Source organism: Mytilus galloprovincialis, chromosome 3 (assembly GCF_965363235.1).
Source record: "Mytilus galloprovincialis chromosome 3, xbMytGall1.hap1.1, whole genome shotgun sequence".
NCBI lineage: Eukaryota > Metazoa > Mollusca > Bivalvia > Mytilida > Mytilidae > Mytilus > Mytilus galloprovincialis.
In genome coordinates, this window is record NC_134840.1 from 711,473 (window position 1) to 736,390 (window position 24,918).

General features: G+C 32.8%; 1 protein-coding gene across 2 annotated transcripts in view; it reads right to left on the reverse strand.

Moving 5' to 3' along the window:
* Positions 1–6,470: 6,470 nt before the first annotated feature.
* LOC143066893 (P2R1A-PPP2R2A-interacting phosphatase regulator 1-like) overlaps positions 6,471–24,918 on the reverse strand; it is a 37,053-nt gene continuing 18,605 nt past the window's right edge. Inside the window, exons 5-9 of one of the 2 annotated variants that reach the window (XM_076239716.1) lie at positions 24,196–24,318; positions 23,028–23,119; positions 21,865–21,911; positions 17,324–17,435; positions 6,471–15,579 (exon numbers count right to left, since the gene is read on the reverse strand). In XM_076239716.1, coding sequence (XP_076095831.1) covers positions 15,306–15,579; positions 17,324–17,435; positions 21,865–21,911; positions 23,028–23,119; positions 24,196–24,318 — 648 coding nt within the window. In that variant the 3' untranslated portion in view covers positions 6,471–15,305. Of the gene's footprint in view, positions 15,580–17,323; positions 17,436–21,864; positions 21,915–23,027; positions 23,120–24,195; positions 24,319–24,918 lie in introns of both variants that reach the window. The other variant, XM_076239715.1, reaches the window with a different exon arrangement.

A 24,918-nucleotide genomic window follows, 5' to 3' on the forward strand; every position in this document is an offset into this window, starting at 1 on the left:
TAAAACACATGTTTAATTTAAAAACGCCATCCTTCATCAAATAATGGTTTTGGATCTATTCATATGCTTTTGATTATTCCTCTGTGAATAAGAAAAAAACCAGTAGGATTGAGAAAGGTTTACCATGCTGAATGATCATAAGGAATGTTTGCTAGTTACATGTTACAAGATATTCATAGTATCTGGCTTTGCCAGTAGGTCTTTCATAGTCTTTGTAAAATTAATTCACCAATGTGTAAGTCATGGTTAAACAAGTGCATGTCATATTGCATAAATATAATCATTTGTGTGGTCGTCTTTCTTTTTTTTTTTTTTTGATATCACATTGACATGTAACCGAATTTAAACTTTTATTCAAACCTCTGTTCTATTTTCGTACACACAATTGTACAACTTCTGATAATCAAAGAGGGACGAAAGATACCAAAGGGACAGTCAAACTCATAAATCTAAAACAAACTGACAACGCCATGGCTAAAATTGAAAAAGACAAACAAACAACAGCACACACGACACAACATAGAAAACTAAAGAATAAACAACACGAACCCCACCAAAAAACTAGGGGTGATCTCAGGTGCTCCGGAAGGGTAAGCAAATCCTGCTCTACATGCGGCACCCGTCGTGTTGCTTATGTGATAACAAATCCGGTAGAATAGTCTAATTCGGTAGGTCACATTCATGAAAGGTAAGGGGATTGTAGTTACGACGTAAGGAACATATCCGATATCATTTGTGAAACGGTTATTCCATAACGGTCAACCAACTCGTGATGGCGACCGTAAAATTTACGAAGGGATGATTTCAACTTCACCATTTGGAACTCTTGGTTTAATAGCTTCCTTGTGAGCAGCAACCCTCTATCAAGAAAATCATGATAGGAAATGCAAGCACGGGAATATCGTATCAATTGGGAGATATATACCAGTGTGTGACGGTCATGAGTATAAGCTTCTGTCGTAACATATAATTTTAGTTCCATTTTTACACTATGTTTTATGAACATTGTACAAGCATTGGTGGCTGTTAGGGTGTAACATCCAGCGGCAACTTAAGGTGGTACCTAACACTACAGGGAGATAACTCTGTAAAATCAGCTAAACGTTTTAATTACGTTGTGTTGTAAAAGGAATATTAATCTTCTCAATCATCAAAATTGTTGTTTGTCAAAGTGCACATAACCAGTGTAATTTTTCTGACAAAACGGTTGGTTCAAAATTTTTGAAATTTTTATATACTTGTTAAAGGGTCAAAGTAAATACTTTGTCAAAATTTTATGAAAATTAAACGAGCCAAATTAATTTTAGTGAAAGTGTTGGGTACCACCTTAAAAGCACAGCCAGACGACAACATGTAATTGTGATATATGAATATTATGGGTCAACTGCTTGCTGGGCCCGGTTGTTCAAAATGCCGGATAAAGTTATCCACTGGATAAATTCTGTATCCAGTGGATAACTCATGTCCATTTGACAAATTATGTTGTTCAAAAGTTGTCCAGTGGTTAAAATAGCTTAACCATGGACACATTTTGTCCAGTGTCTAGGGGTTCGGATAAGTTCTTATCCAGAGGTTAAATATGGCTGCCCGCTTGCTGTATGCCCTGGGTGCTTTGATTTAGCCACCAAATACCCAGGTCACCAACCTCTAACTGTACACAGTCCTGTAAGTCAACTTTTTGTGGTTACTGAATTCCAGATTACTAAAAGTCACAGTCTTCATACACATATCATGGTAGAGCAAACTCCAACTGTACAAAACTCAGTAAATCTACCTTCATTGCAGGTTACTAACAGTCAGCCTTTACCTTCAGATCATGGTAGGTCAAACTCGACCTATACAAAATACAGTAAATCTACTTTTATTGTGGATTACTAACAGTCAGTCTCTACCTTCAGATTAGGGTAGGTCAAACTCGACCTATACAAAATACAGTAAATCTACCTTCATTGTGGATTACTTACAGTCAGTCTCTACCTACAGAGATCATGGTAGGTCACACTACACCTGTACAAAACAAAGTAAATCTACCTTCATTGCAAATAACTTAAAGTCAGCCTCTATCTACACAGATCATGGTAGGTCAAACTCGACCTGTACAAAACACAGTAAATTTACCTTCATTGCAGATTACTTACAGTCAGCCTTTACCTACACAGATCATGGTAGGTCACACTCGACCTATACAAAATACAGTAAATCTACTTTCATTGTGGATTACTAACAGTCAGTCTCTACCTACACAGATCACGGTAGGTCACACTACACCTGTACAAAACACAGTAAATCTACCATTATTATGGATTACTAACAGTCAGCCTTTACCTTCAGATCATGGTAGGTCAAACTCGACCTTTACAAAACACAGTAAATCTACCTTCATTGTGGATTACTAACAGTCAGTCTCTACCTTCAGATCATGGTAGGTCAAACTCGACCTATACAAAATACAGTCAATCTACTTTCATTGTGGATTACTAACCGTCAGTCTCTATCTACACAGATCATGGTACGTCACACTACACCTGTACAAAACTCAGTAAATCTACATTCATTGTGGATAACTAACAGTCAGCCTTAACCTATACAGATCAGTAGAGGTCAAACTCGACCTGTACAAAACTCAGTAAATCTACATTCATTGTGGATAACTAACAGTCAGCCACTACCTACACAGATCATGGTAGGTCACACTCGACCTATACAAAATACAGTAAATCTACTTTCATTGTGGATTACTAACCGTCAGCCTCTACCTACACAGATCATGGTAGGTCACACTCGACCTATACAAAATACAGTAAATCTACTTTCATTGCAGATTACTACAGTCAGCCTCTGCCTACACAGATCATGGTAGGTCAAACTCGACTATACAAAATACAGTAAATCTACATTCATTGTGGATTACTAACAGTCAGCCTCTACCTACACAGATCATGGTAGGTCACACTACACCTGTACAAAATACAGTAAATCTACCTTCATTGCAGATTACTAACAGTCAGCCTTTACCTTCAGATCATGGTAGGTCAAACTACACCTGTACAAAATACAGTAAATCTACCATTATTATGGCTTACTAACAGTCAGCCTTTATCTACACAGATCATGGTAGGTCACACTACACCTGTACAAAACACAGCAAATCTACCTTCATTGCAGATAACTTACAGTCAGCCTCTATCTACACAGATCATGGTAGGTCACACTCGACCTGTACAAAACACAGTAAATATACCTTCATTGCAGATTACTAACAGTCAGCCTTTACCTTTAGATCATGGTAGGTCAAACTAAACCTGTACAAAACTCAGTAAATCTACCTTCATTGTGGATTGCTAACAGTCAGCCTTTACCTATACAGATCAGTAGAGGTCAAACTCGACCTGTACAAAACACAGTAAATCTACCTTCATTGCAGATAACTTAAAGTCGACCTTAACCTATACAGATCATTAGAGGTCAAACTCGACCTATACAAAATACAGTAAATCTACCTTCATTGCAGATTACCAACATTCAGCCTCTACCTACATAGATCATGGTAGGTCAAACTCGACCTATACAAAATACAGTAAATCTACATTCATTGTGGATTACTAACAGTCAGCCTTTACCTACACAGTTCATGGTAGGTCACACTACACCTGTACAAAACACAGTAAATCTACCTTCATTGTGGATAACTTAAAGTCAGCCTTAACCTATACAGATCATTGGAGGTCAAACTCGACCTATACAAAATACAGTAAATTTACCTTCGTTGTGGATTACTTACAGTCAGTCTCTACCTACAGAGATCATGGTAGGTCACCCCACACCTGTACAAAACACAGTAAATCTACCTTCATTGTGGATAACTTAAAGTCAGCCTTAACCTATACAGATCATTGGAGGTCAAACTCGACCTATACAAAATACAGTAAATCTACCTTCATTGTGGATTACTAACAGTCAGTCTCTACCTACACAGATCATGGTAGTTCACACTACACCTGTACAAAACACAGTAAATCTACCTTCATTGTGGATAACTTAAAGTCAGCCTTAACCTATACAGATCATTGGAGGTCAAACTCGACCTATACAAAATACAGTAAATCTACTTTCATTGTGGATTACTGACAGTCAGTCTCTACCTACACAGATCATGGTAGGTCACACTACACCTGTACAAAATACAGTAAATCTACCATTATTATGGATTACTAACAGTCAGCTTTTACCTTCAGATCATGGTAGGTCAAACTCGACCTATACAAAACACAGTAAATCTACCTTCATTGTGGATTACTAACAGTCAGTCTCTACCTTCAGATCATGGTAGGTCAAACTCGACCTATACAAAATACAGTCCATCTACTTTCATTGTGGATTACTAACAGTCAGTCTCTATCAACACAGATCATGGTACGTCACACTACACCTGTACAAAATACCGTAAATCTACCATTATTGTGGATTACTAACAGTCAGCCTTTACCTTCAGTTCATGGTAGGTCAAACTCGACCTATACAAAACACAGTAAATCTACCTTCATTGCAGATTACTTACAGTCAGCCTCTACCTACACAGATCATGGTAGGTCACACTCGACCTATACAAAATACAGTAAATCTACCTTCATTGTGGATTACTAACAGTCGGTCTCTATCTACACAGATCATGGTAGGTCAAACTCGACCTGTACAAAACACAGTAAATCTACATTCATTGTGGATAACTTAAAGTCAGCCTTAACCTATACAGATCATTAGAGGTCAAACTCGACCTACACAAAACACAGTAAATCTACATTCATTGTGGGTAACTTAAAGTCAGCCTTAAACTTATACAGATCATTAGAGGTCAAACTCGACCTATACAAAATACAGTAAATCTACATTCATTGTGGATTACTAACAGTCAGTTTCTACCTACACAGATCATGGTAGGTCAAACTCGACCTATACAAAACACAGTAAATCTACATTCATTGTGGATTACTAACAGTCAGCCTTTACCTACACAGATCATGGTAGGTCACACTCGACCTATACAAAATACAGTAAATCTACTTTCATTGTGGATTACTAACAGTCAGTCTCTACCTACACAGATCATGGTAGGTCACACTCGACCTATACAAAATACAGTAAATCTACTTTCATTGTGGATTACTAACAGTCAGTCTCTACCTACACAGATCATGGTAGGTCACACTCGACCTTTACAAAATACAGGAAATCTACTTTCATTGTGGATTACTAACAGTCAGTCTCTACCTACACAGATCATGGTAGGTCACACTCGCCCTATACAAAATACAGTAAATCTACTTTCATTGTGGATTACTAACAGTCAGTCTCTACCTACACAGATCATGGTAGGTCACACTCGACCTATACAAAATACAGTAAATCTATATTCATTGTGGATTACCAACAGTCAGTCTCTACCTACACAGATCATGGTAGTTCACACTCGACCTATACAAAATACAGTAAATCTATATTCATTGTGGATTACTAACAGTAAGTCTCTACCTACACAGATCATGGAAGGTCAAACTCGACCTATACAAAATACAGTAAATCTACTTTCATTGTGGATTACTAACAGTCAGTCTCTACCTACACAGATCATGGTAGGTCAAACTCGACCTATACAAAACACAGTAAATCTACATTCATTGTGGATTACTAACAGTCAGCCTTTACCTACACAGATCATGGTAGGTCACACTCGACCTATACAAAATACAGGAAATCTACTTTCATTGTGGATTACCAACAGTCAGTCTCGACCTACACAGATCATGGTAGGTCACACTCGACCTATACAAAATACAGTAAATCTATATTCATTGTGGATTACCAACAGTCAGTCTCTACCTACACAGATCATGGTAGGTCACACTCGACCTATACAAAATACAGTAAATCTATATTCATTGTGGATTACTAACAGTCAGTCTCTACCTACACAGATCATGGTAGGTCACACTCGACCTATACAAAATACAGTAAATCTACTTTCATTGTGGATTACTAACTGTCAGTCTCTATCTACACAGATCATGGTAGGTCACACTCGACCTGTACAAAACTCAGTAAATCTACATTCATTGCAGATTACTAACAGTCAGCCTTTACCTACACAGATCATATTAGATTAAACTCTACCTGAACAGAACACAAAAAGTCTACTTTATTGGCATGAATTGAAAGACAGCCCATACATTAACCATCTAGATACTTACTATATACAATGAATTCTTGTGTGAGTGTATCAGATATTACCTTTAACTAGTCTCCAATTATTCATTAACCTAATAATTCTATAACATGCCAAAATAAATGTCAACAAATTACAAGGTACCAATTAACAGCAATATATGTCTAGTACATGAATTACAAAGTGGCAGAATTCAGGTCTTATTTCATTTGGTTAGTCACTTGGTCAGAATTTTGATTAATTTGAAAAATCAAATCGCTAATATTTATTACATTATCTTTGTAATATTTTTTTCACATTTTAATGCAGTAAATTAAATTTTAACAATCAAAAATATATATACATTTACAATTTTACATACTAAATATACTATTTCTAATAAATAATTCCATTGGAAACCAGAAAAAATATTAAATGATACTAAATTACAAACGAGGACATTTATCAGATATATCCACCAATATTGTTTTTTGTAGTTTAAAGTTAGTATATTTTATCAATCAAAAAGACTAATAGATTACAGATAAGTTTTACAACTTAGTAATATCTTCTCTGTTTATTTAAGGTCTAATATTCACCAGATTTTGCTGTTAGGTACAGTTTTCTATATTAATTATGTAACATTCTAATGGTATGTCATTACTGAAAAATCATTATTTATAAACAAATATAGAAATTAAGTGCGAGTATTTTCCTATATAAATTCATATTTTTCTTTAAACAATGATTTTCTTCAAATTATACATCATGGGATTTGCACCTTGCTGAAGGCCATACAGTGACCAGTAGTTGTTAATTTCTGTGTCATTATGGTCTCTTGTTGACGGTTGTCTCATTGGCAATCTTACCACATTATCTTTTTTTATATTTTAAACATATTTCAAAAGTATTGCAAGAAACTGCTGACATATCTGAATTTGGTTTTTTTTATATGACATATAGCTGAATTTTCAAAAGTGATATTTGGTTCCTGAAAAGGTGTCTATAAAGTGCCTTAAGTTGCCTTGAAATAAATGTTTTTAAAATTTGACTGCTACCTGGTTACAGATGTTTGACAGGTAATGAATGTAAGCAAATATCTTAGATTCAACATGTCAAAATATCATTTAAAGTTCACTGTTTAGCCTAAAGACCAACTGAGACCAGAGACAAATTTTAAAACATATTGAAGAATGAATGCTTATTTTTATAGTAAATTGAGCAAAACCAGCATATATTCAAACTTATAACCTGTATATTCAAAAATTAACTGATGCTTCTGTATTAAATTTCAAGAGTAAACTAAACATTTGATGATACAGATAAATAACAAAACAGAAGCTGCCGTATTATTGACACTTATTGCTGAAAGTTTTTTTAAGATGAACCTAAATACAATAGTTCTTTTTTACAATTGCAAAACTTTCAAATTTCTGCTCAAACAGTCCAAAATGAAACAGAAATCTGTTTTACATAATTAAACTAAACATATGTGTGTTATCTAAAACTATCAACGATCATGTGCAGACTACTAAGGCTGTTGACTGATGTTTGCACAGGGAAAGTAATTTCAGCGAAATGTGAATAATTATTTAATAAATGATAATTTTTTCCCTTCTCAATCAGTAAAATTGAACTATTTCCATATTTACAATCAAAATTAGTAGTAGTAAATAAAGTACACATGTTTAAGCTCTGACTGAATTACTGACCATTTACAATATTTACATATGTACATTTATGAGATCTATTTACATGATAATTACATAAAATTTACATATGTTACAGAATATACAAGGATGAAGTAACCTACCCTGTTTATAACAACTGTCTTTGAATTCTACTATCTGTATCACATTAAAGCAATGCATTCAGTGTGATAACTATTACACACAGAGTAATACATAAAATGTGTGTTACTATAACACACAAAGCAAAACATTAAGTGTGTATTACTATAATACACAAAGCAATGTGTTAAGTATTTATTATTATAACACACAAGGCAATACATTAAGTGTGTGTTAATATAACACACAGAGTATAACATTAAGTGTGTATTACTATAACACAAAAAGCAATGCATTCAGTGTGTGTTACTATAACACACAGAGCAATGCATTCAGTGTGTATTACAAAAACACACAAAGCAATACATTAAGTGGTTTTTATTATAACACACAAAACAATACATAAAGAGTTAATATCTATAACACACAAAGAATAACATAAAGTTGGTATTACTATAACACACAATGCAATGCATTAAGTGAGTGTTACTACAACTCATATATTAGTTAAAATTTGAATTACAATAGGTTGCAATTTGTAAATACAGCTGTTTCTTAAACCACAACTCTTTCAGGGAGATAGATAATATTTATTGACAATTTGATTAGTTAAACATACCTGTTCCAAGATTTGATCATATAGACAAAACTTGGGACTTTTACCAGTATAAAAACATACTATTGTGATTAAAATTGAATTCTAAACGTAAAGCACAAAGAGAAGGTAGAAGTAGTACAGAAATTTAGTAGATGTTTAAATTCTTAACAAGTTCAGGGCATGTAAATGTTTAAAATGTGCCGCACAGCCCTAGGTTTTGACCTTTGAATAAAATAGAAGTGCATTTCATCTTTCCATTCTAGGATATAATTTTTTATGTTACTTTGTAGTGAAAGTGGCACAGTAAGGGAATTGGTATGGAAAATTGAATTGTCTATATTTACAGAAATGCAACCTTTAACACACAAAGCAATACATAAAATGTGTATTACTGCTTCACAGATTTGAAACAAGTGAAAAAAAAACATAGTCCAAACCATTTTCTTATTTAGATATAGGAAGATATGGTATGAGTGTCAAAGAGACAACTCTCTCATCCAAGTTGCTATTTGTAAAGTAAACCATTATAGGTCAAAGTATGGTCTTATATAGCTTTAACTCACACAGTACAGCAAGCTATAAAGGACCCCAAAAAAGTTACTAGTGTGAAACCATTCAAACAGGAAAACCAACGGTCTAATCTATATGAGAAATGAAAAACACTTGTGAGCCACATCAACAAACGACAACTACTGAACATCAAATTCTTGACTAAGGACAGGTGCAAACAAATGCAGCTGGTAATTATTGTGTGAATATTTCCAATAACTATCAATCAAATAGAATATTTCTGATACCTAAAAATTGATTTGATTTGATTTTAAATGTCACGTTGATAAGTATTTTAAACTTTATTATATATGTAAAAATATATCTATTGAAAACAGGATTCCAGTAAAAACATTAATATGTACATGAAACATTTACACTATACAAGACAAAAAACAATTTAAACCAAAAAATACAAAGGAAAATGGAAAAACAATAAAATAACCTGTCCCTTTCAATTGATTATCAGATGTGTTCTAATACACTTACATAATGTATACTGATACAGTAACAAGATGTGTACTGATACACTAACATGATGCACACCAAAACAGTAACAAGATGTATACTGATACAATTACATGATGTATACTGATACACTTACATGATGTATACTGATACAATTACATGATGTATACTGATACACTTACATGATGTGTACTGATACACTTACATGATGTATACTGATACAATTACATGATGTATACTGATACACTTACATGATGTGTACTGATACACTTACATGATGTGTACTGATACACTTACAAAATGTGTACTGATACACTTACAAGATGTTTACTGATACACTTACATGATGTGTACTGATACACTTACAAGATGTTTACCAATACCCTTACAAGATGTCTACCAATACACTTACATGATGTTTACCAATACACTTACATGATGTTTACCGATACACTTACATGATGTGTACCAATACCCTTACAAGATGTTTACCAATACCCTTACAAGATGTCTACCAATACTCTTACAAGATGTCTACCAATACACTTACATGATGTTTACCGATACACTTACATGATGTTTCAAACTCTTACAAGATGTGTACCTATACACTTACATGATGTTTCAAACACTTACATAATGTTTACTAATACACTTACAAGATGTTTACCAATACCCTTACAAGATGTCTACCCATACACTTACATGATGTTTACCAATACACTTACAAGATGTGTACTGATTCACTTACATGATGTTTCTAACACTTACAAGATGTGTACTGAACACTTACATGATGTTTCAAACACTTACAAGATGTGTATGAATACCTTTACAAGATGTTTACATATACACTTACATAATGTTTCAAACACTTGCATGATGTGTACTGATACACTTACATGATGTTTCAAACCCTTACAAGATGTGTACCGATACACTTACATGATGTTTCAAACGCTAACATAATGTTTACTAATACACTTACAAGATATTTGCTGATAAACTTACATGCTGTGTACCAATACCTTTACAAGATGTGTACCAATACACTTACATGATGTTTCAAACACTTACATGATGTTTACTGATACACTTACATGATGTTTACCGATACACTTACATGATGTTTACAGATACACTGACATAATGTACACTGATGATTAAATGATGTTTATTGATACTGACATAATGTACACTGATATGATTAAATGATGTTTACTGATACAGTCAGGGTATGCCATAACATAAACAAAATGTCTGATGTGGCACATAATACATTGTTATAAATAGCCGCTATAGTCTGTGGCATCAGGCATTACATTATCATTGGTTTGGAAGTTTGTAATTATCCCCTTCTTGCAGCCTTAAGCATTAAAACGTGATCATTTGGAAATTTTTATTCTAATAAAAATGATTAATTACAGAGAAAGAATTTTACTTTCTTGCAAAATTTATTCTACTTCACTGTTTCAAAATTGTTTACCAAAGTTCTGTTATACATTTTTTGATTGAAACATCAGTTGAAATCTTCTCACTTGCATTTACCTGTTAAATTACATACCTGAAATTTTCACTTCAAGATTGGTTTTCACAAGGTAAACATTTAGTTCTTTTATATATAGGATGTATTTATTTTCGAGTTGAAGGGTCGATCAACGATTTCGGTAGATATAAGAGAAAAATATTAACCTGCCCTCCCTTACCCTAAATATAATAGTGTGTAATATGATGATCTATATATACATGTATATTAGTTTAGGGTTAATTTTATTCAATTACATTTTTAGAATTTCTACCTTGATTATTCTTGGAATTGTTTCTTTATTTGAACTATAATTGTGTTGTGTGATACCATATCATTTTTCAAAATTTATTGATTGTTGTGAAAATTTGGCAAAATACTTTTTCATTTTGAGTTACAATTTATCAACTAATTTCGAGATTTTAAGGGTTGGGAGAAATATTCCCAATTATTTGTGTCTTTATGTTGAAACAGGCCAAAAATTGTCAGACTGAAATATCTCATGCAAAAATTGTCAAGTCCAAATGGAATTATAGTATAGTCATCTTTATATGATAAAAACTATTTTAATAAGTGGGTGAATCCTAAATAGACAAATGGTCGTAGAGTAGATTCAGTAAGTGTCAGGTCGCAATCAGTCAAAAATTGTCAAATTCCCATTACTTGGCAAACATTGTTAAATTTTAGTGGGAAATAGTACGGTCAATAGCATATATATGATGACAAACCACCCCAATTAGCATAAAAATTGAAGTAATTTATCAGATAAGAAGTGTGTTACTGGCCAATGGAAAGACCAAGAAAGGGACAAATAAAGACATTTCTATGCCTTATTTTACAATATCGCAGGGTAAAAGAACACCCATGAACATAGCACCTTGTACACTAAATAACTAAATGATACACACAATATTGAATACATAACCAAAACAATAACAAACAGAAAATAGCACTTCTCTGCATCAACAAATGAATGAGAGTATATACAAAATCACAGAATGTTTATGTACAAAATCATCACCAAAATGTGCAAGAAAATATATAAATAATTTACACTTTTTAAGTGTTATCATTTATTAACAAAAAGTTCTGATTTTGGCAATGTTATCAGATAAAGAGAAAATGGTGATTCACATTGTCATACAAAAGCAGTGGTATTAATTTGGCAACAGAAAAATAGATGCAGATTAAGAAATTTTTTAGAAAATTACAGAAAAACTTTTTCATGTTTCACTTCTACCTAAACCAGATGTCTTATATCTTATACATACAAATAGAACATTTAACTTCTACAAAGGTTTGATCTGAAATCTAAGGCAAATATACATATGACCTTTCAATGGATGAATTAGATATAACATAATAGAAATACTTTACTAATAAAAATATACATGTATGAATTGAATATAGTAACTAAAAATACTGTGTAGCTATTTAATTTAGTAATGCCTGTTTCCATATCTTCATGTTTTTTTGTTTATCTAGTTTTACAGTACACAGCACAATAATAAGTTAAAAGAAATTTTCTACTCTAAGACAACACAGAAACGTTTTTACTGTTATTGGTCATAAAGGTACCCCTATTACCAATTACAACCCTCTTTCTTGCCTGCTGAAGCTGTGAGCCATTGTTTCCAATCAAATTATGTTTCAGGATTTATCTATTTAGTTTTCATTATTTTCTTCATAACAGTGGAAAGCATATATATAATGATTAAAATTATGGTCAGACTTTATTAGAAGTGTTACAGATTGTCATAAATATAAATTGGTGGTATCACTTATTTTGTTTTGTTTGAAAGTAGATATTTTCTTTAAAATTGTTCAAAGATAAGTTGTATCATGTAAATATAATGTCTTAGGCCTTTGGTCAGTATAAAACAGAAAGTAGTAATACATTGACAATAAAAAAAAAACATCATATAATTATATTTAAATTATTTTGGTCTATTCCTGGATGAAAATGAACAATCATCACTGTACTAATATACATATTTTTTAGAGGCCAGCTGACCCATTGGTGGCCTTCGGCTGTTGTCTGCTCTATGGTCGGGTTGTTGTCGCTTTGACATATTCCCCATTTCCTTTCTCAATTTTAATTGAATGTTTTGACTAGCACCTTTTAAAAATAAATTATTATATTCAAATGTTATAATGCATTCTGATGCTAATGAGCCCAAAGGATTTATATATATATATATATAAATTAAAGATAAAATACACAAACATCACATTATAAATGGAACATTGTTTCTGTTTCACAGCATCTCATACGGTTCATCAGACAGAATTGCTATTTTAATAGTAAGGACTTTGACAAATGTGGAAAGAGAATATTTTAAATATATCCCTTTTTTAAGATGTGGACCAAAGAAAAAATTCTGTGTGATTCCAAGGAACAATTGAACTGTACAAGACAACTTTAAATAGGAAGTGAAATTCAGTCCGTGAATATGATTCTGTAATATATACTAACTACTGCAAGATATTAGGTAAAGTCACAAGTCCCTACTAACAATAACAATTCTGTCTCATGAACCGTAGGAGATGCGGTGAAAGCACTAACAACAAGAATGTGTCCATAGTACACGGATGCCCCACTCCCACTATCATTTTCTATGTTCAGTGGACCATGAAATTGGGGTCAAAACTTTAATTTGGAATTAAAATTAGAAAGATCATATCATAGGGAACATGTGTACTAAGTTTCAGGTTGATGTAACTTTAACTTCATCAAAAACTACCTTGACCAAAAACTTTAACCTGAACTTTGCACTATCATTTTCTATGTTCAGTGGACCATGAAATTGGGGTCAAAACTATAATTTGGCATTAAAATTAGAAAGATCATATCATGGGGAACATGTGTATTAAGTTTCAAGTTGATTGGACTTCAGCTTCATCAAAAACTACCTCGACCAAAAACTTTAACCGGACGGACGAACGGAGGCACAGACAGACGGACGGACGAAAGGAGGCACAGACCAGAAAACATAATGCCCCTCTACTATCGTAGGTGGGGCATAAAAACAAAGTTCAATTTATAATGTGATTTTTTTTGTGTTTTTTTTATCTTAAAACTATATTATCTGTACCAAGGACTTTTTATTAATCAAAATATATATATATATTGATTGCATAATTCTAGAGCTGAGTTACATTCAAACAAACATGTGCCTATATGGATATTTAGCATGAAACAAACATGTGTCTATATGGATATTTAGCATGAAGAAAATGATTATTTATTTTGTATTGATCCCACACAGTGATATCTACATTATGTTACGTTTTTTATTACAGTTTGAAAAACCTATTTTATAATATTTGTAGTTAGTGACCTATTAAGATATATATGGGGTCAGTAAATCCCCATATGGAATATTATATCTCACTGGCTATCTTCACATGTGGTATTCAGACTAGCAAAGTGATTAAGGCTTCAATACTCTGTTATACAAAAAGCAAATGCCATCAATACCAACTTGTTAGCTTTAAATTTGTTTTATGAATTGATTTCAAAAGTCTATTATCAATTTCCTTGTTTGTTGAAATCTTTCAGATTTTTTGCTTGTTTTGAAAAAGAAGTAACTCCTTACGAACACCATATGGTAACTAACTAACCCAATAGGGTAACTAACCCCATATTTTTAGGACACCCTATATCAAATATTTGAAGTCCCCACGTGTAGTCCTTTAACAAATCAAATCAAATATACTAACCCGTATATATTGTATAACTGGTAACTGGCGCACTGAGCAACAATTTATTTTATTGACTATATCAATATAGTGGTCAATAAAAGTGATTTAGTTTCCATGTTAAGAACCTGCTTACACTAGTCTATACAAAAACAAATCCCAACAATTACATGGTTGCCTTTTTCATGACGTTATAATAGGAAATTTTGAAGGAAGCAAGAAAATTTGACCGCATAATCGAATTTTGACCAATGAAGAACTGAGACTAAAAAACTACACGTTCATTAAATAAAAACAAAATAAACCCTAACTCTAACCAGTAAAATAAAGATGAATTAGAGAAAAACAAATACACATCTTATAACAGTATCTTATATAGATTTGAATGATTTTAACTGCACATAAAGATTTTTAACAATATTTACAAAAGGTTACTTTTGTGTCCATAGTAACTTTAACTAAGGACACTTGTTGTCATACTTGGGTGTGTTTGATTGGTTGAAATCCAGATGTGCTTGGACTGGCTGACAATGATATATTGGGATCAGAAATGTCTGTTATATCTGATGTCTCTGAATCTGTTGTCTGCATGTCTTGTGAGTCCCGTGAATCACGAGAGTCCTGCCCAAGTGGCATAAAAGTATACATGTTTGGCTGATGCTGGTATCGTAACCGGATATCTTGTGTATTATTTCCCTTTGGTACAGTCTGTTCTGGGCTACCATCTTCTAGACTACTCGATGATACACTGAAAGAGAAAACATATCCATGGAATATGTGCATATGATAGGATTGTCAAAACAGAGCTATATAAGAAATCTTTAATATATTGAGGATCTATGGATAACTTACCAATATCCCATAAAATCAATCTTAGGTACACGTTCATTCAAACAAGAACATTGAGAAGCTGTAATTTTATATGCATAATAATTTTTCACACACTTACTTAAAACTCTAGAAATTATTGAGATAATTTGAATGATGCCATACTATATGAATGCATCATTTTATCTGTTTTATAAAATAAACAATTTCTAATTTGAGTTTTCTTATGTGTTTTTTTCTTAAATTTTTTTATTAATTTTTGTTTTTTTTTCAATTTCTCTAATTTTTGTGTTATTTTCACATTTCCTGAACGGTTTGAGAAAAATATTTCTCCTCACTAGTGAAAAATCTGTTCTTGGTAAATGATTGGCTGAAATCTAATTTTGATGTTAAATTTTCTAGTTTTCTTCTAAATTTTCTTATTGTGAAGTCATGAAAAAAGGCGACCATGTCTGATGATGTCATATCAAAAGTACACAACTTTCCTATAATCTTTGAAAAGGTCGTATAAAAATCATAAGAGAAAGGGATTCCACCACTGTAACTCATGTATTACGATATTTCTCCACTCTCAACAGTTAAATTTTAATTATTTAAAAAGCTCGGCAAGCCTCATGCTTTAAATATTAAAATTTAACTGTCTTGAGTGGAGAAATATCGTAATACACTTGTTGCAGTTGTGGAATCTATATACGAGGGCTTCAAGGATGATTATTTTCATAGCTAACTATGTAACCCTCTTTTAATAAAAAATAATATTATTAATAGTATCATGCTACTCAGTGACATATGGTATATCGTTGAATCAGAATTATCTGTCATGTCTGATTTCCTTCAAGGGGCAGGAGTTACGTAAAATTTGGACAAAATTCAAGATATGATTTTTTGGTAAAGATTGCATGAAATGCAATCAAAACCCTATGTTACTGACAAGATATATAAATCTTCCAAGGCTTATCACTATCTTTTTTAATACACAAAATATAGTGCATTGATCATAACATTCTGTGCATCCTATCTGAACATTTTCAGAAAAATGTTTTACATGCTCACATATTCAAGTAACAAAACAATGTTAAGCTTGTCAAGAAAATTACATAACTTTTGCAAGGTGCAGGAATCTAATATATATTCTAAAAATATAAATGATGTCATTGTTAATTTCATCTTTAAAAATTGGAGTTATCTATCTTTTTGTCCAGAATTGTAATCGAATCAACTAAAACCAAAGCTTTATTGACAAAGAAATATTTATAATTTTATTTCCCACAGATAAATTAACGCAATCTTTACCCTTCGGTGCTTACAACCACTTTCATTTATGTAAGTATTGATTAAAATGAAATTTTTAAAACAATATTTTGAAAAAAGCAGTCAGTTTGGCTCAAATTTGTCAAATAAGCTCAAAAACATCCCTGCTGTTTAAGTCATTAATTTAACCATCTCATTGACTCCATATTTATGCAACCTTCAGTTTAACCTCTTAGCTAGAGATAGCTTACACATGTTCTAAAATTGAAAATGGAAATAGGGAATGTGTCAAATAGACAACAACCCGACCATAGAACAGACAGCTTGTTCAGCTACTAAAAGTAAAATAATGTCAACATTGAAAGTGGAACAAGAGTGAACCATTATTTCTCCAAGACAGGGATGTAACTTACCTGTGGTGGCTGTGGGCTAAGGGATGGACATGCATTACTTTATCTGGTGTGATTGGTCCTATATGAAATTTCTTGGCTGGACTTATATATCCATCTGAGGAATCATGATCCACTATAAATAAAAGAGATTATTCTGTATTGATACAACTTTAGTATGTCTGTCTATATGAATGGGATTTTGAATAAATAAGCAAACTGTAAACCAACTTATTTATGCTGATATTTTATTTGGCGTTTTACTTATTCTTGTTCACTTCAAGGCTATTTAATTTGGCAATATCCTTTTTATTTAGTTTAGTTTAATAAGGTGAGATCCAAATTTTAAATGTTTGTGACAATTTATATTCGCATAATTTTTCTAATTGCAAAATTTGCGAAAAATTAATTGCTCACGAAAATAAGTTTACAGTAATCACCTGTGGAAAAGGTATATTCACTGCATGCTTTTATGTGTATAATCACAATACAATGCTTGACTTTAAATTGATTTTGGTAAATACCTATTATTTTATACATATTTTTCTTTCTCTGAACATGGAATAAATCAATTATTGTCTTCTGTTTCAGTAAATATGTTTTTAGGTTTAATAGGTCTAATTGACTTTAGTAAAACCTAGTGACAATCACTTCTGTCCTTGGCCTCAGTGAATATCAGTTTTTCAAAAGTCAATAAAACCACACATTTACCTCATCAAATGAGTAATTGTATATTATTGTACAATAAATGGCTATAATGTTAATCATTTTATGTTCTACAAAATAAATGTAAATTTACCCTAAATAATTAAAACCTTTACTAAAATTTTCTATAGATATATAAAGATTTGGTTTTGAAGTTTGATTGTACCTGTGAAATACTTATATCAAAAGGGATAGCACATCCTCATTTATACAGAAATGTTGTTAACCCTGCCCGAAAATTTAATCAAAGAGCAGAATGCTCTGAGGGATACGATTGCCATTGTTTTTATTGACACATGTATACATGTAGCTAGATAATATTATTTTCAAAACTAATTTAACTGCACATGTAAAATGTAATTTACATAATATGAATAGTTACAAAATAGCCAATCCCGGATAAAAGTGTATGAACAATGTACTTAGGCCTATTGTGTTTTATTTTTGTACTTTAAATTCCAAGTTTACTTTCCACAGCAGTCATTGAGACTCAGAGTGAGAGAAGGTATTTCACTTCGTATCTTGATTATCACCTATTTTCCTACTTTAATTCTAGGAGGAACCCCATTCCTAACTCTTTAAATATTTAATTTCCTTTGGGTCAGTTGTCATGACTCCTTTCCGTACATATTCCTCGGTTTAAATTGCGATCCTTTTCAATATAATACGATGTTTATCGAAAGAACAAGTTAATTTTTCTCAAAGTGTATTTACATTCAGAATTGACGGAAGTTACTTCCAGAAGGGAGACAACTCGAAACAATAATATGGAAGACTCTATTTCGCCTGAAGGGGTGTTGTAGTATACCTTAACGATGTGGAATACATTTATTTAATTTAAATATGATTTAAAATTATGCAACAACAATAACCTTCAATAGCAGACATACAAAGAAAGGATCCCATGAGTTTTAAATTATTCAATTGAGTGGGGAATCCAGAGCAACCATTCAATCTATATATATAGCTAATACCCCTTGAAGTCCAGAAAACTATATGCATGTGCATAATAACCTAAACAAACCCTGGAGCAAGAATGTATATTAAATTTTAATTAAACTAGCAAGATAGTTCTCTATTTCTTTATGAAAGTACAATATCAAATATCAGTTTCATAACGGTGACATATAAGAAAAACTCCACTTCAGTTCTTATATGACAGAAATAGATTTATCGGAATTCACAGAACTCTCGCATTTTTATCACAAGAGTGCACACACTGAAATGTCTCGCCTTCTATACTAATCATTGATATTATGTTGATAGTCCTAAGTATAAAGCTAAGATTTATTACAACTGTCACATAAACTTAACATTTACCAAGATAACTAAACAAAGACCAATGAACCTTGAAAATGAGGTCAAGGTCAGATGAACCATGCCAGGCAGACATGTACAGCTAACAATGCTTCTATACAACATATATAGTTGACCCATTACTTATAGTTTAAGAAAAATAGACCAAAACACAAAAACTTAACACTGTGCAATGAACCGTGAAAATGAGGTCACGGTCAAATAAAACCTGCGCGACTGACATAAAGATCATAAAATATTTCCATACACCAAATATAGTTGACCTATGGCATATAGTATTAGATATAAAGACCAAAACTCAAAAACTTAACTTTGACCACTGAACCATGAAAATGAGGTCAAAGTCACATGACATCTGCCCGCTAGACATGTACACCTTACAATCATTCCATACAACAAATATAGTAGACCTATTGCATATAGTATGAGAAAAACAGACCAAAACACAAAAATTTAACTATAACCACTGAACCCTGAAAATGAGGTCAAGGTCAGATGACACCTGCCAGTTGGACATGTACACCTTACAGTCCTTCCAGACACCGAATATACTAGCCCTATTGCTTATAGTATCTGAGATATGGACTTGACCACCAAAACTTAACCTTGTTCACTGATCCATGAAATGAGGTCGAGGTCAAGTGAAAACTGTCTGACAGACATGAAGACCTTGCAAGGTACGCACATATCAACTATAGTTATCCTATTACTTATAATAAGAGAGAATTCAACATTACAAAAAATTTGAACTCTTTTTTCAAGTGGTCACTGAACCATGAAAATGAGGTCAAGGACATTGGACATGTGACTGACGGAAACTTCGTAACATGAAGCATCTATATACAAAGTATGAAGCATCCAGGTCTTCCACCTTCTAAAATATAAAGCTTTTAAGAAGTGAGCTAACGCCGCCGCCGCCGGATCACTATACCTATGTCGAGCTTTCTGCAACAAAAGTTGCAGGCTCGACAAAAACTAGGGACTTCCCTCTGAAGTGTTTCTAAATTTATAAAAACACTAAATATAAATACTGCTTAATATCTGATTTTCCGTGTTGTTAAAAACACGCATATAAGTAAAGAGAAATATCAAACATGAAGATTATGAAAAGAACATTATAGGAAAGTTGTTTAAGTTCAAACCCTTTGTTTGTTTTTACCTTTTAAAGCAAGACAATCATAAGAATCTGAGATGTTCCTTAATGTTTAGAATAAAACGGTTGACGTGAGGGCATTGTCCTGAGTCACTGGTATAAGTCTACAGATTGCTTGAAAGCAATCGTATCCCAAAAATGATCTTGGTAAACTTATCGTTCCTTTAAATAAACTTATTCTAAAAAGTTACCAATTCAACAATATAATAATATCATTGAATATCGTTTTTATTGGTGAAAATATTGATTTTGATGTCATTAAATTAAAAGCAAAACTAAATATGTCTAGTATGTTATATAAATATACACATTCATAGTTTGTTCTTAAGTTGAACTGTTATACCACTGTCCCAGGTTAGGGGAGGGTTGGGATCCCTCTAACATGTTTAACCCCGCCACATTATGTATGTATGTGGAATTATCATTAACACAAGAATATGGCCTGCCTTGTAGGATTATCATTCACACAAGATTATGGCCTGCCTTGTAGGATTATCATTCACACAAGATTATGGCCTGCCTTGTAGGATTATCATTCACTTAAGATTATGGCCTGCCTTGTAGGATTATCATTCACACAAGATTATGGCCTGCCTTGTAGGATTAGCATTCACACAAGATTATGGCCTGCCTTGTAGGATTAGCATTCACACAAGATTATGGCCTGCCTTGTAGGATTAGCATTCACACAAGATTATGGCCTGCCTTGTAGGATTAGCATTCACACAAGATTATGGCCTGCCTTGTAGGATTATCATTCACACAAGACTATGGCCTGCCTTGTAGGATTAGCATTCACACAAGACTATGGCCTGCCTTGTAGGATTATCATTCACACAAGATTATGGCCTGATTGTAGGATTATCATTCACACAAGATTATGGCCTGATTGTAGAATAATCATTCACACAAGATTATGGCCTGCCTTGCAGGATTATCTATTGTACAGGATTATGGCCTGCCTTGTAGGATTATCATTAACACAAGATTATGACCTGCCTTGTAGGACTATTATTCTTACAAGATTATGGCCTGCCTTGTAGGATTATCATTCACACAAGATTATGGCTCGCCTTGTAGAATTATCATTTACACAAGATTATGGCATGCCTTGTAGGATAGTTATGTGAACTTTAGGTCTACCAAAAATAAATGCATGATTGCTTAACTGAGATATGAGACCAAGTGTGGTGGTACAATGTATAATTAGTTACCAAAGATACCAGGCTTATAATTTAAATATGCTAGAGGCATGTTTCGTCTACATAGGACTCATCAGTGACGCTTAGATCAAAATAGCTAGAATGCCAAATACTTCATATTTTTGGGAACAGTAAATTTATAAAAATGACCATATAATTGATAAGTGCTGAATAATACTATAACTTACATCTTCTTTTTCCAAGTGGACTTGGTCTAACTGCTATAGGACTCAAACTTCTGAAAGAAATGACAGGTTAATTCAAGATTGATTTGTTTATTGTGTTCATAATTAAATCCGGCTGCTGAATTTTAAATGTTTTTTCTTAATTGTTTCACATTTTGTCATGTCAGGGCCTTTCATAGTAGACTATATGATGTGTTTTGCTCTTGTTTAGGGCAGCCAAGTGACTTAGTTGATTAAATCTGATTCATTGCAATCTGTTAAATAGTTGCCTCAATCATTACATCTTTCTTTGTTTTATAGTAGGATACAAAAGTGAAAATGAAACAATTTATTTTGCTGACTTTCTTTCATTCTCCTATTCCCAAACATTAAAATATGTACAATAGTATCTCTACCTCTTCAAGTTACCAGTCTACATTATGACCTTTTCAAAATGTTTTAATACAATATCACAAATTGAAAATGTTTAACTGTGTAGTAGAAACATTTCATAACCTATATAAAATAATGGATCAATGGATAAAAACACTGATTTATGAAGTAAAAGCTTGATGATAATGTGCTTTGTCTATATGCCTTTTTGTGTTTCTTTGTTACATATAAGTTTGTTTTATAGTGATTAAAATTATACACAATGTTGACTGCTGTACCCCTATTTTTGACATTTTTACCAATTATGTCTGTTTGTTTTGTTCACACATCACTGTCAAAATAATGGAACTTGATGTGACTGTCATACAAGTGAGATGTATAGCTAGCTGTAAACCAGTTTATTCCACCATTGTCTTCAAAAGAAAATGCCTGTACCAAGTTAGGTATAAGACAGTTGTTAATCATTTGGTTTTTTTTGTGTTTGAGCTTTTGATTTTGCCATTTGATTAGGGTCTTTCCGTTTTGAATTTTCCTCAGAGTTGAGTTTTTTTGTGATTTAACTATATACATAAACACTGATTTATGTATCAACAGCTTGCATATACACACACTGTATTATGTACCAGAAAGTCAACAAGTCTGGTTGATTGTCAAAGTTCCTCAATCTTTTACTGATACTGATTTACATGGATGCTAGTAACATTCTTCTAGTGGTGGACAAAAGTACTCCTCTTTATATTATCTAACTTATCTAAATGTTCTTTTCTTCATTTCTTAATGCATTTGTAACATACCTGATGAAATTTTTCCTTGTAGGACTTGGACTTGGGCTGGGTGTAAATGTGCTATTCACCACTGGCTTTTGCATTGATGGACTAAAACATTGCTAAAAAAAAGTAAACTTTAAATTTAAATAGGGCTCTAAGTAGTTTGTCACCGATAGGTTGTAGATGATTGTCACAAATAACAACCATAGTGACAACACTGAATAACTTTGGGATTTGATATGTTATTTACTAATGTTAACAAGGCCAGGATAAGGTTCCTATACTTGATGTTTTCTACACTGCAGATATGCCACTGTAACAGATATATGTAGAACCCAACCCACATGCTACACTGTAGATATGCCACTGTAACAGATACATGTAGAACCCAACCCACATGCTACACTGTAGATATGCCACTGTAACAGATTGAACCCAACTCATATTCTCCACTGTAGGTATGCCACTGTTAGAGATTGAACCCAACCCACATGTTACACTGTAGGTATGCCACTGTTAGAGATTGAACCCAACCCACATGCTACACTGTAGATATGCCACTGTAACAGATTGAACCCAACCCATATGCTACACTGTAGGTATGCCACTGTTAGAGATTGAACCCAACCCACATGCTACACTGTAGGTATGTCACTGTAACAGATTGAACCCAACTCATATTCTCCACTGTAGGTATGCCACTGTTAGAGATTGAACCCAACCCACATGTTACACTGTAGGTATGCCACTGTTAGAGATTGAACCCAACCCACATGCTACACTGTAGATATGCCACTGTAACAGATTGAACCCAACCCATATGCTACACTGTAGGTATGCCACTGTAACAGATTGAACCCAACCCATATGCTACACTGTAGGTATGCCACTGTAACAGATTGAACCCAACCCATATGCTACACTGTAGGTATGCCACTGTAACAGATTGAACCTAACCCATATGCTAAACTGTAGGTATGCCACTGTAACAGATTGAACCCAACCCATATGCTACACTGTAGGTATGCCACTGTAACAGATTAAACACAACTCACATGCTACACTGTAGGTATGTCTCTGTAACATATTCCAATGTAGTTGTTTATTTCTGTGTCATTTGGTCTCTTGTGGACAGTTGTCTCATTGGCAATCATACCACATCTTTCTTTTTATATTCATAAAACAATAAACTTACCCTTCCTGGTCCAACTCTTGTTGGTGATGGGGCACTTGCTAGCATGTTAGGGGATGTAAAAATATGAAGAGTTTCACTAAAGGATCTTGGCCTCTTTTGTACCTCTGGCATCATGGGCTCATCCTGTAAAACAAAAAAAAATGTTTATGTACTTCTGACCACAGACAATGTTTAGACTCAGGAGTCAAAGATAATGTCTTTTAGGAGAATAAAAACCAATTCAAAATTCATTATTCTAATGGAAATTTATTACATAAAATCAGTGTTAAAGTGCAACATTTTCTCATTTGATGTAAAATCACTGTAAAATTACAATAACTTGACTTTTGATCAAATCAATGTAAAATTACAATAACTTGACTTTTGATCAAATCAATGGAAACCTTTAATAAAAACAATAAACACACATGTTAAGACAAGACTCAAACATAGAACACACTGTTTTCTTAATCTAAATCATTTGTTTTCTTGGAATGATTCACTCTTACCAAGAAAAATCTTGTCTTAAGTCAATATTCCAGGTTTGTTTGTCTTCATTAAAAAAAAAGAAATGCAGCTGCCAAAGAAAAGTTAACATTTAAAGATTTTCTGTTTCTTGAACTATAGGAATTGCCATGGATATATTATTAAACAATCTAAAAAAAAATCTGTACTTGTTAATCATTCCATGAGTTTTCTACAATTACCAAGAAGTTTTCTACAATCACCTAGGAGAAATCATTC